Source organism: Megalops cyprinoides, chromosome 1, assembly GCF_013368585.1.
Source record: "Megalops cyprinoides isolate fMegCyp1 chromosome 1, fMegCyp1.pri, whole genome shotgun sequence".
In the NCBI taxonomy this organism is placed as follows: Eukaryota; Metazoa; Chordata; class Actinopteri; order Elopiformes; family Megalopidae; genus Megalops; species Megalops cyprinoides.
The window spans coordinates 15,853,284-15,865,303 of record NC_050583.1 but is presented as its reverse complement, the minus strand read 5'-3'; the positions used below and the strand labels follow the sequence as shown (position 1 = coordinate 15,865,303).

Sequence of the window (12,020 nt, the reverse complement as noted above, 5' to 3'; positions counted from 1 at the left end):
TTATTTCATAACAGAACGAACATAATCGCTATTACCGTTCGCTTGTTCAATATCTCGATTCGTTGCCAGAAGATTTATTAACCTCAAAAGAAATAATTTTATGGTTAATCACTGCACAAAAACCTGTTTAGTAGTGGCCCTCTTGTCCAATTTTGGTAAAAAGTATCCCGTCTTTCCATAAATTTATTGGAGTACACGGTCTACACTGTATTAGCCTTTTAATCCATTTTTCACTGCGCTGCTTGCGACATTGAATTAGAGATTTTAATTGTGTATAGATGAAAAACACAATCTTTCTGACACTTTTGACAGTGTACACCCACTACTGAAGATGTATCTATGGAAACAGTTCTCTCTCGTTTTTATAAAGCACTCAATACTTACAAAAACTGTTATTTCACATATGTCAGTTTAATTATTAAACCACTTTTTTCAAAATAACTCAACCATGAAACATACATTTTATACAATAACCCCCACCTGTCTCAGTTCATGTTATATACATTAAGCTACACAGCAATATTACAAAACGGTAACTGTGCATTTACTTTTTTTAATATTGTCTTGATCCTTGAGGACCATGTATTAAAGCATTTCAAACACATGAATATTTGTGTAAAATGATTTCCCTATAAAGATTGCTGATTAAAAGTAAAATCAAGGCTTGGAAGCCATAAAGGACTGTAGGCGTCAAAACTGTGAAAAGTAAGTCCAGATGATAAAAACTGCATATCCTCCCTTCAGTCCTAAAACAAGTTTGTGATAATGCGGACTCTACAATGCCAAACAAACAAACAAAAAAATCATCAGAGGAATAAGAGCAGTAAAAATACACCTGCAGCAAAAAAGACAACTGCAGTACTCTATTATGTCCAGCAGATGGAGTATCTGAATCATTGTAACCCTGGGGTAATGCACACAGGACATGATTAGTACAGTAAATAAACAATGAAACACTTCATTTTACGGTAACAAAAAAGGCGGATCTTGTGTAAAGCTGAAAAATCTAGCTGTAACCTGAAACCAGGCAACAATCACAGTTTGTGAGTTGTTTGCCGTTTTATTGTGGTTTGGTTCAGATTGCTCCACTGTCTGGGATCAGCCTCACAGTGTCCAGGTCCAGCTCCACTCATTCATTTGGTATTTGCTCAGATGTGCTAGAGTGTTGGGGAGGGCAGATTTTCTCAGTGGAGCCAGCGGTTTGCGGCCACTTTGTGAACACTGCCTGTCAATGTTCAAGAGCAGACAGGGGGGAGGGGAACTCGGGAGGCAGGTTGCTGATGCAGTTTGATGTAGTCTTTACAGTCTGTAGTGTGCTGAGGAAATCACCTGAGAGAGAGAGAGAGACAGACAGAGAGAGACAGAAAGAAATAGGGAGGGGAAGTGAGAGGGAAACAGTTTTGTCCTAGTCTGAGAAATCACATGACAGAGCAGCACTGGCAGGTCTTGCGTTTGGGGGCGTCCCCTCCCTCGCCTCGGCTGGGAGCGGCGGCGTCGGTCTGGCCGGAGGCTTTGGAGGAGACCAGTAGGGTCTCCTGCTCAGATGGCTGGACTGGGGTTTCTGTCGTCTCCTTCAGAGGTTGAAGCTCTGGCTCGCCAGCGTCCTCCACCTTCGCGTTCCCATCCAGAGGAACATCCTGGAACTGCCCGGGTGTGCCTGCCGGAGCCGCGGCCTCATCTTCCTCGATCTTCCCCTCTGCGTCCGCACCCTCTTCCTCCGTGCCGGGCTGGGGTGTGAGCGAGGGCTGGCCTGTGGAGTACACCGGGAGCTGAGAGGCCGAGGCTTCCGCCTCTGCAGAGGCAGCAGGAAGCTCCGCCTCAGGAGCTGGAGCCTCCTCTGCAGGCTGACCCGCTCCCTCGCACACTGCCCCTCCTGCTTGTGTTTCTGTTTCAGTTTCTGTGTCTGCTGCTGCGGCTTCCTCAGCCTGGGGGGCCTCGGGTTCAGTCTTTATTTCGGAATCCAAAGGACCCCCAGCACCCGCTTCTGTGTCAGGTTGAGGGGCCTCTCCCTCTGCCTCAGTCTCAGCCTCAGAGGGTTCAGCTGCAGCAGAGCTGTCAGATGGTGCGGGAGGCTCTGTGCTGTTGCCTGGGGGTGCCTCCTGCTCCGTTTCGGGCAGCTCTTCACCCTCGTCTGTGATGATCACCCTCTCCGCCCGGATGATCTCTCCAGCATCCTCATCTCCCCCGTCCTCCCCGGGCTCTGCCTCCGCGAACCCCAGGAACGTCATGGTGACGGGACCCTCCCCCAGCTGATCCGGTGCGCCGTCCGCGCTACCTCCTTCCAGCTGTGGGCTTTGCGCATCACTCACGGGGCCATTGGTGCTGGGCGTGCCTTCGGGCTGCGGGGGACTGGGGGTGGAATCAGCTCCTGTGCACCCGTTCTCCTCTGCCGGGCCTTTGTGGGTCTCCTCCCCATCCCCCTCTGTCCCATTGGGGGTGACTGCAGCCTCCTCCGGCGCCGCCTCGGCCGCGGTGCCCGCGACCGCAGACAGGACCTGTCCCAGCTCCTCGGGGGTGGGCTGAGCCCCATCCCCCAGGCCCCCGACAGTCTGCACACTCGTGCGGCCGTCGTCAAACACCGTCTCCCCCGAGGGCGCCAGCTCCCCTGGAGCCACGGGGGACACAGACTTGATGGTGGTGGCCCCTGTCTTCAGGTCCCTCTCCACCTGCACCTCAACAACTCCCACCACTGCAATGAAAAAAGGAGGGAAAGAGCCTGACTTCAAACAGACAGATCTACAGAACGCAAGGCCACACTGGAAACAGCACAAAAATAAAACAAGCGCACAGCGGAGCAGAGAGGGGAAGTTGGAGCGTCTTTGTTTCGTCTAATTCAGATCTCTTCCTTCCCCTGACTAATGTGGTTTAATCTGAAGCGGTAAACGGAGCAGTGAGAAGCGGAGTCACATGGCGTTCTCCTGTTCTGGATTTACCCTCTCCTTGCCCCTCAGCGCGCATCAAAACTGCATCAAAAACACACTGGGCCCAATTTTCGTTCCAGCGCAAGCGGCATCAAAGCTGTTTACGCTACCCAGACCTCTGTGCGGCAAAAACGCCAAGAGCGCCAAAAAAGCAGTTTGCGTCCTGATTACACTACCGCGTAGCCTTGAATAGGAGGGGGACAGGAAATGGTTATCTTTTCAAGGAACTGTTGTGAGTACCAGTGGCACAATGGCATGCTGAAGCTGATGCAATAGGCTTTTTCTTTCTGCAGCACAGAATCCGCTGGGTCCATTCCTCAGCGGGGTTCTGTGGCAGTCTTTTATGAACATCTGAAAAGGTGCGTTTGTTAAAGAAGGTCATGTTTTGAGACGGCTCAAGAGACACCTAATAGTGTGTGCTGCTAATTCTACAGGAGTAACCAGAGGGCGTTCATTCTTAAGATGTGACGTCTACATATTACATCGCCATGGGCCAGCTAACTAATTTGGTCTGCAATTAATACTGAATTCACTTAAATTCAATCTATGGTATGAATTAACAGTTATGAAAATCACATTCAAGAAGCTAACTAACCCACAGTGACCACAATGCAGAAATTAGTATTAATGTTTTTCACTTGCCAGCTGACCCATTAGCTGTATTGTGCAGCTTGTGGGTAATGACTGAAATTATAAGGTATAGAGAGGTATAGAGGTGATTAGAAATTTAGTTATTAGACATTAGGGGTTAGATGTTGTCTGAAAATAATCAGAGATGTGTTTAAAATGTAAGAATGAGTCCATAATACACAAATATTTTGGGGTTGCAGACTATTTCCTTTACCTGAGCGCTCCTGTTCTCCATTCTCAACAGTATTTCCCTGGAGGGAGGTGGGGAGTATGGGAATCTCAGGGGAACCACCATCTAAACAACAGATAGAAACGTTGACAAGAGAAGCACTGGGAATGATCACATTTACACAGAAAATTATTCAGCTGTACCCCTCACGCACGGTCATACACAAACTATAAGCACACAAGCACAAGATGGGATCCAAAAGATGGAAACTTGCCTACTCAGTAATGACTAGTTTTTATCTTCTATCTGTTAGAGGGCCAGCAAGCACTTGTGAAGAGATCCATTGTTGGCAATACACCATGTTTGTAGTTTTTGTCAGCGTGCATTTGAAGGTTGCCTCAAATTTCATAACCACTACTTTAGTCTGCCAACCTAATTGCAAACTGAGACATGCGTAAAAACTTGAAAGGCAATTTCTCGTGTGGCTGTTTCTTTTTACAAACGGAGTGAAAGACTCATTACCACAGCAGGGGAGCTCTGTGATAGTGGTTCAGTAGTAGAGGAAAAAAATACAGAGACAGAGAGTGAGAGAGAAGGTGGGTGAGAGGAGGGTCATACAGGTAGTTGAGACAGACAGGCCACACCCACCTCCCGTCACGACCTCCGCCTTCTCTGCCTCGTCACTCTGTTGGAGCAGAAGATAGACAAGGTCACCTGACGTCTCGGGACTAAGCACCTCTGGCATTCCTTCCACCTCCTCTAAATACTCACTATCACTGAAACCCTAAACTGGTGAATATTTCATGATGACCAGACAGGGAGGAGCAGCAGAGTGTCACAGTACACAGCTCTCCACGCAATCCTTGCTGACATATAGCTGCACCTTTCAGGAACTGCACAGTGGTCCTGCTAACACTCCCAAGGGAGAATATCAAATATTTTACAGCAGGTAACTGAAAATTTTCAGATTTCAGAACTGAAATATAAAGCAGGAAGAATGCCTACAAAGACAGAATCAATGCCAAAAAAACTGCCATTTGGAAACACAAGACGGCGTCAGTGAGTCACACAGTACTGTATAATATATAGAGCTGAGTGGTAATTATAATGCCTTGGGGTTGGCAGGAATTTGCGGGGCATGCACAAAGAAAACTTTTGTAGATCAAGCACCTGAATGTTCACTGAAAAACAGACGGTATGGATAAAAGCGATACTATGTGATAAAAGTGGCCCTCCTCCTGCACAAACTCTCTCATTATCCAGCCCCTTTAGGGTGTCTCAGAATGGCAGTGTGAATTTAAGTGCAACTTTCTTTAGCATTCAGTCTTATCTAAAAGCCAGTTTTTCTTGAAAAAAAAAAAAAGATCACATACTATGTGGGTGTTCTGTAAATCACCTAGCACATTTCGGGTTGGGGGAAAGCAAGTGATGCAGCTGAACAAAGCGAGGGGTATAGAGTCAATGGAAAACATCTGTACTCACTACAAATATTTTTAAGCTTTAAGTTACTGCTTTCTTCACAGTTGCATCCCCTGTGAGAAGCAGGATCTCTAGGAATGTGTAGTTTGGGTGATTTAGCGCAGCGCAGGAAACTCACATATGTCAGTAGGTCCCCAAAGCATTAAATACTTTTTTGTACTTTATGACCAGTTTTAAGTGGGTGCAGTATTTTCAAAAAAGAATATTTTTGGAGTAAATTTATTTTTTAACTTTTTTGTTAAACTTTTTTGAGTTATTGCTAGATAAAATGGAAGTATATCCAAAACAATTTAAGTGATACAATTCATATCTTATCATAACACGGAGAAAAAGGATTTTCTCCTGAACTGTAAAAAGTTTAGCTGATAAAGTGGTAGCTGGTGCTTTAGGTTGACTCTTACTAAAAAAAAACAAAACAAATAAACAGAAAAAACTACCCAGACATCCAGATCCTTATTTGTATAATGTGCCATATTGGCATTATGGTTTCTGAAGTCAATTTGGACTCTAGCACAGAATGAGAACAGAGACTATATCTGAGAGGACATGCACCTGTGAATCCTGCTCGTAATTGAATGAACACAAAAAGAAAATGAACACTGACACTAAGAAGCACTTTTTCATGCAGACTGTTATCAATGCATGAACTATTCAACAGGATTGTTAGTAGGAGCAGAGACACCTTCTTCATGTTAGAGGACTGGCTTGACACAGTGCAAGATACACTCTGGACTGTAGTGAAATGATGATCTTAGCTGGACTGAATGGCCTGTGCTCGTCATTAAACTTATTATTTTCTAAAATAGGAGGGGTGACATGTTGCTGATCTCTGATTTAGCATGATCCTATGATTTGCTATGGGAGTATTTGTACGCTTGTTTAATTGGTATGAACGGTACAGTGAACCTTTTGCAATGAATTCTGGGAAGAGGTTGTCAGTGCACACAGTTAACTCTGAATCCGCAAGCAATTATTTTAATCAAGGAAAATATTTCCCTGTGTTGCTTTGACAATACCAGAATGCTCAAGAGCTCTTCTCTCTGGCTCACACTGACAGATTAACAAAGTGCTTTTATTCCAAGGTTCAGAGCATTGGAAGAACATATACCACATATATCTCTATCTATGGGAACAAAATTACTTGGTGTAGTTTTTAGTCCTCTAATTACCATAAGTAACAAGTTAGTGATTCTTTAGACCTGAAAAGGACTGGTATGCAACAGTATGTGCTGAAGGAGAGTATGGGAGCTGAGTGTAAGTCTGATTCAGAATACAGGGCTGTGGCATTTACAGGTCAATAGTTTAGTTAATTAAATCCTTATCCGCATTTTCTGTTTACTTAATTAAAAGCGCACCATTCTGGTGTCCCCAGAGAAGAATAAAATCTATCCAGGTAATAGAGGTAAATGAATCAATAAAAAAGTGACTGATTCAGTGGAGATGCAAATTTGCCAGGGTGCGAGTTCTCCCTCCGGGGCGGCTGCAGCAATCCACACCCTCCCTCACCTGACTGATGCCGGCTTTGTCGCCATCTGTGTCATTCTGGGCTTGTGCATCCCCCTGCTGTTGCAGCTTCTCTGCTTCTTCTGCCAGCTGCTGGCTCTCTGTCTGCAGCCTGAAACACGCACACACAGCCTCCCGTAAGCATCAACACGCATACACATGAACACACACACACACACACAAACCCACAAACGCACACGCATTCACGCACACAATCGCATGCGTACACACATAAACGCATGCACCCATATGCGCACGCACACATATGCAGACGCACACATATGTGGACACACACATACACAATCACAGCCTGCGGCGTCCCACACACACACACACAACAGTTTCATGCACACATACAACATTTTATTCCAGTCCACACAAAGACATACAAACTCACCAGCCCAAACACTTTCGTAATTACACACACTGTTATTCGCATACCTACACAAACACACACACAGGAACAGGAACCACAGAGAGCTCAGCCAACACTGTAATCTATCCACAGCCCACACAATTACTGATCTCACCTTTATTTCTAATATTGGTAAACCACAGGAAACTCAGTCTGCAAAATCTGCTATAAACTAAACAATAGTTTAATTGAACTCAACTTCTTAAGCAAATAAACTTACATCCTTCGGTTGGCTTTGCAGTGGGAACGCAGCAAAGTGAGGGTGGGGTCAGCATAAGTGATATCCCTAAAGTTGATCTAATCCAGCTCCAATAGTGTGAGCATGTGATGATAGGTGGAGGGGGTGGGGCGTAGCGGAGTTGGGCGTGAGTGTATGGTGGGCGGTGGTGAGGTCTTACTTGTCTATCCGCTCCTCTATCTCCTGAGCCTGTGAGCCCCAGAGAGGAGAGCTGGGCCCAGCACTGTCAGGAGTGGAGGGGGGGCCGTCCATCAACCACTGGTCTCTCAGAGACTTCCTCTGCGAGACAGACAAAGAGAGAGAGAGAGAGAGACGCTGTCACACAAGTCCCCTTCGCCACAGCGCAGTGACAGTTCATTATGTTAAACATTCTTCTCCTCTGCACACATCAGCACACACACACACACGCATGCACGCACACACACACACACACACACACACACACACACACGCATATACACACGCACACAGACATTCACAGATGTCTGTGTGCGTCTAGTTAGCTAGCTGTTAATTTACCCATTGAACAGGTCACCTTAGCCATCATCGCAACAATTGCCCCCCCTGAGAAATTTGGCATGAGCTGCCACTGAATTGTATATACATAGTTCAATTATTCATTGCCAAAGACAATTCATGCCAATTTATGCACATTCTTAGGTCATAGCTGGCTACTTTTATTTTATTTTATTAAAGAAGGAAAGCAGAAGCACTTTAAGTTAAAAGGAAAAACAAATTTTAAACAAATAAAAAAATGCTGATTTACTATTTAATAAAGGACATTTTTTCAAGTCATCGTTTTTCTTGTGTTTTTTAGTACCGCGATAAATATCGCATTGTGGACTTTTTATTGTGGTATTATCATACTGTGAGTTTTTGGTATCGTTACATCCCTAACAGACACACACAGAAACACGCGCGCGCACACACGCACACCCAAACGTCCCTGTGAGCTGGCACACGCTGCGCTGTGTAAGAATCTGAGATCTGGCTCTGAAAAGACCATTTATCAACATGTAGATATGATATGGCAGCCGCACAATGTGGCCTGATTCGGTGCTTGGGACCACCTTGCTGCAAGTCTCCATCTCCGCCTCAGACTGGCGCTGCCAGTGTGTACACAGTGATGCAGATCACGTGGAAGCTGGCAAACGGGCACCACGGCTGACAGAGCTCCTCTCCCAGCATGCACTGCTCCTTCTTTTCCTTGCCTGTCCATCTTTTTAAAGTTTAGAACGATCTGTCCACGACAAAGAGCCTGCCCATCCTTTTAAACCAGCATATGATTTCCAAAACAAATAGCGCCTCAGCCCAAGGCACAACCTCTCTGATCGCCGGTGGAAGATGCAAAGCCAAGAGCACTGTGCCACTGCCAAATGAGGAAATCTGCTCCAAGCGCTTCCTTCCTGGGGCTGGGAGGTCCTAGAACGTCTGTAGCTAAGCCTCGCGCCCTTTCCGTGATGGGCTGAGTGCAGGCATTCGGGTCCTGCGCTTCAGAACAAAACAGGGCAGCTCACAGCAATGAAAAAAGCATTCCAAATGGAGCAGAACTTAAATACATAAATAAATAAATAAATAAATAAATAAAAAGTGTGAAAAAAGAGACACAGGTTAAGAGCTTCAAAGGAAAAATGGAAAGGTGTTCAGGTTTTTTTCTCTCAGGGGAAAAAAAAAACTTCAATGGAGGCTTTTAGAGCAGAGGATGGGATGAAACGTAATTATCTGGGCTTGAACTTTAAGGAATTCATACTGCAGGAGAGAAATAAGCAGAAGCTCTCTCTTTCTCTCCTCACTTTCTCTCATATATATGTATGTACTGAGAGCTAGAGACAGATAGATAGAGAGAGTGAGAAAGAGAGAGAGAGAGAGTGAGAGAGAGGGAAACACATTAAGACAGACTAGTTTTATTCACGCACGAAATAAACAGGGCCTCTTTTGTGGCGCTAGATTTAGATCAACAGATTTTCAAAGCACTGCAGCGAGGCGTGGAAGGCCAGTTTAGAAAACATTCGGAGGCAGGAAGAGACCCGAGCTGTGAAACTGAGACACTGTTCTCTGGACTGTAACCACTGTGCGAAACCATCAGACAAGGGCTAGACCCGGATGCAGGCTCCAAAGCATACAGCGGCACTGACGCCAGTGATCCTCAGCCCCTGGCTGCACAACTCTAGCGTTCAGAGCGTAAGGACTGTGCTGGCACTGGGCGTGTGTGAAGAGAAGGGGACCCTGATCTCTGCAGCTTTAAACGAGGGTGAACAGGTCAGGTGGAGCTGAAAGGGATCAGCATCAAGGTAAACCAGCACAGGAAGCGGAGTCACTGCCACAGAAGGAAACTCAACAAGCCCCCCTCCCAGCCACGCCCCTCATCCAGCTCTCCCCTGCTGGAGCTCACACCGTGTCCACTGCCAGGTCATTATGAGGGGCTCATTAGCACGGTGGGATGGAGGGAGCTGTGGCATTAGTGTGTCTGGGAGCAGGAGAGACAGGGAGAAAGAGAGAGAGAGAGAGAGAGAGAGAGAGAGAGAGAGAGAGAGAGAGAGAGAGAGAGGAAGGCAGACTGTGGGGAAGTGGAAAAAAAAACTGATAGAGAAAGAGGAAACAGATTGAACAGTAGATTTCTGTGTGTATGCAATGCTGCTACGTTACCATATTCACGTGTATACACACACATGCATGCACAAGCGCACGCGCACACACGCACAGACACACACACACACACACACACTAAAGAATTTGCTTGGAACAGTGTCGCTCACTTCAACTGCAGTACAGTCGGAAGGGGGAACGCCAATCTGGAAACAATGTGAACAATAGGAGAGCGGCTCATTGCAGAGAGTAAATAAACAGACACATAAAGTGATTTCATGAGAGGAAGACTAATCCCGAGCCGTGCCGGAGAGACTGGCAGGGTCAGGAAGGGTGTGCGTGTTGGGAATGGGATCGGCACTCCGGACCAAACAGGAACGTGACAGCGCAAGCGCTCAACACAACAGTCTGAGGCCGTGCCTTTACTCCGGGTGAACTGCATGTGAGAGAGTTAATCCATCTACTTTCGTAGTGTTTTTTTTCTGATTTGCTTGCTGTTTTATCACGCTGGCAATGTACGTGAGACTTGTGGGATCGGGGGTGGGGGTTGAGGGGTTAAAGTTCACACCTTGAGCTGCTGCAGTCTGAGCCTCTCGTCCTCCATCTCTCGCCTGGCTCGCTCCTGCTCCTCCTGGAGTCGCCGCTTCTCCTGAGGAGAGAAACACGTCAAGGGTGCAGCCACAGCCAAGCCGGCTTGCTGATCCATGGATTCAGCGCTCTCATACCCCCATCTGTCCAATCTTACAGATCTGACTTGTGCAGCATGCGCCCGTAAAGCATGCGCCCTGTGACATCATCTCTGTGAGCCCAGCAGTTGGCGCCACTGATAAGCCAAAAGGGCACACACCTTCTAGCACAGCGTGCTCATCACTCTCACTACAGATTGCTGGGGAGTAGCATGGCTTTGGTGCTAAGCATGATCAGTGCAGCTTCTAAAATTATACTGTTCACACAGTACACCACCACCAGTGTGACAGGCTCTGAAGCAAGGGCATAACTTTGGGTTGAACATTGGGGGGGGTTGAGGTCTCCATGAATATGATTATTTGGGGGGTTGTACTGGCCAGATTTGATTATTAAGGGGTTACAACCCCACCATCCCCCCCGTAATTTACGCCCATGCTCTGAAGTGTCTGTCTTAACCAACATCGTTCTCAACTAAGCCAAACTGCTATGAGAATGAAGCCTGTGTGTGTGTGTGTGCATGTGTGTGTGAGTCAGTGCCGGTATACTGCAGGAATGTAAGGAGTTACGTGTCTGTGTGACAGTTCGGCACCCACCCCGCTGTATCTGGGTATGCTGCAGCTTTATCTACGCCATCAGAGGCCGACACAGTGATGTCATCAGGAGTGAGTCTGTGGTAACCACACTTTCTCTGCTGCACAGTAACACACAGCCTTCCCCCGGCTGCTCTGTGGAGCACAGAAATGCCCCTCTCATGGGAGGGGAAGACAGGGTGCAGCCCCTCCCTCGCTGTGTGGAGTGTTTCTGGTCCCTGCTGCTGGTGCATTGTGCTCAGGAAGGCGCTGCTTCCGACGCTGCAGCGGCAAGCTGAATTATTCAGATGGCGCAGCATGGCGAGCCGGGCTTGGGTTTACATACCTGGCGCTCTCTGCGTGTGTGTGTGTGCGTGTGCATGTGCGCATGTGCATGCGTACGTACGTGTCAGTGTTTGCGGATGCTGCGACAGAATGCTCTCTCAAACAGCCATGACAATTTGGTAAGCGTTTCACATTTCGCTGTTAACTCTGATGAGGAGACTATGGTGCTAGGCTGCTCTCTAAGGATCCAGCACAGCCCTCTGCACCATTCTGCCGGAACAGGAAGGTCTGCTACTTCTATGACATCATGAGGCAGGCTGTCTAACCTGTAATTTCGCAGTTCCATACCCTCAGACCACCTAATGTTGATGGAAGCATGTCAATCTAGTACTTTACTCAGCGCTTACAGAGCATGCTCACTACTGTCGTATTGGGTCATACAGTGGTCCTCTCTAATAAATTAAGAATCATAATTTGCATTGAAATTTTAATGAAATGCTTATTTTTTTAATATTCAGATCTGAAATGTGTTAATTGG

At 46.8% G+C, this 12,020-nt stretch overlaps 1 protein-coding gene across 2 annotated transcripts in view; it reads right to left on the bottom strand.

Moving 5' to 3' along the window:
• Positions 1–479: 479 nt before the first annotated feature.
• palm3 (paralemmin 3) overlaps positions 480–12,020 on the bottom strand; it is a 29,810-nt gene continuing 18,269 nt past the window's right edge. For both annotated transcript variants that reach the window (XM_036554906.1, XM_036515536.1), the window contains exons 3-8: positions 10,510–10,590; positions 7,516–7,634; positions 6,706–6,814; positions 4,369–4,405; positions 3,766–3,846; positions 480–2,689 (exon numbers count right to left, since the gene is read on the bottom strand). In XM_036554906.1, coding sequence (XP_036410799.1) covers positions 1,419–2,689; positions 3,766–3,846; positions 4,369–4,405; positions 6,706–6,814; positions 7,516–7,634; positions 10,510–10,590 — 1,698 coding nt within the window. In that variant the 3' untranslated portion in view covers positions 480–1,418. The remainder of the gene's footprint in view (positions 2,690–3,765; positions 3,847–4,368; positions 4,406–6,705; positions 6,815–7,515; positions 7,635–10,509; positions 10,591–12,020) is intronic.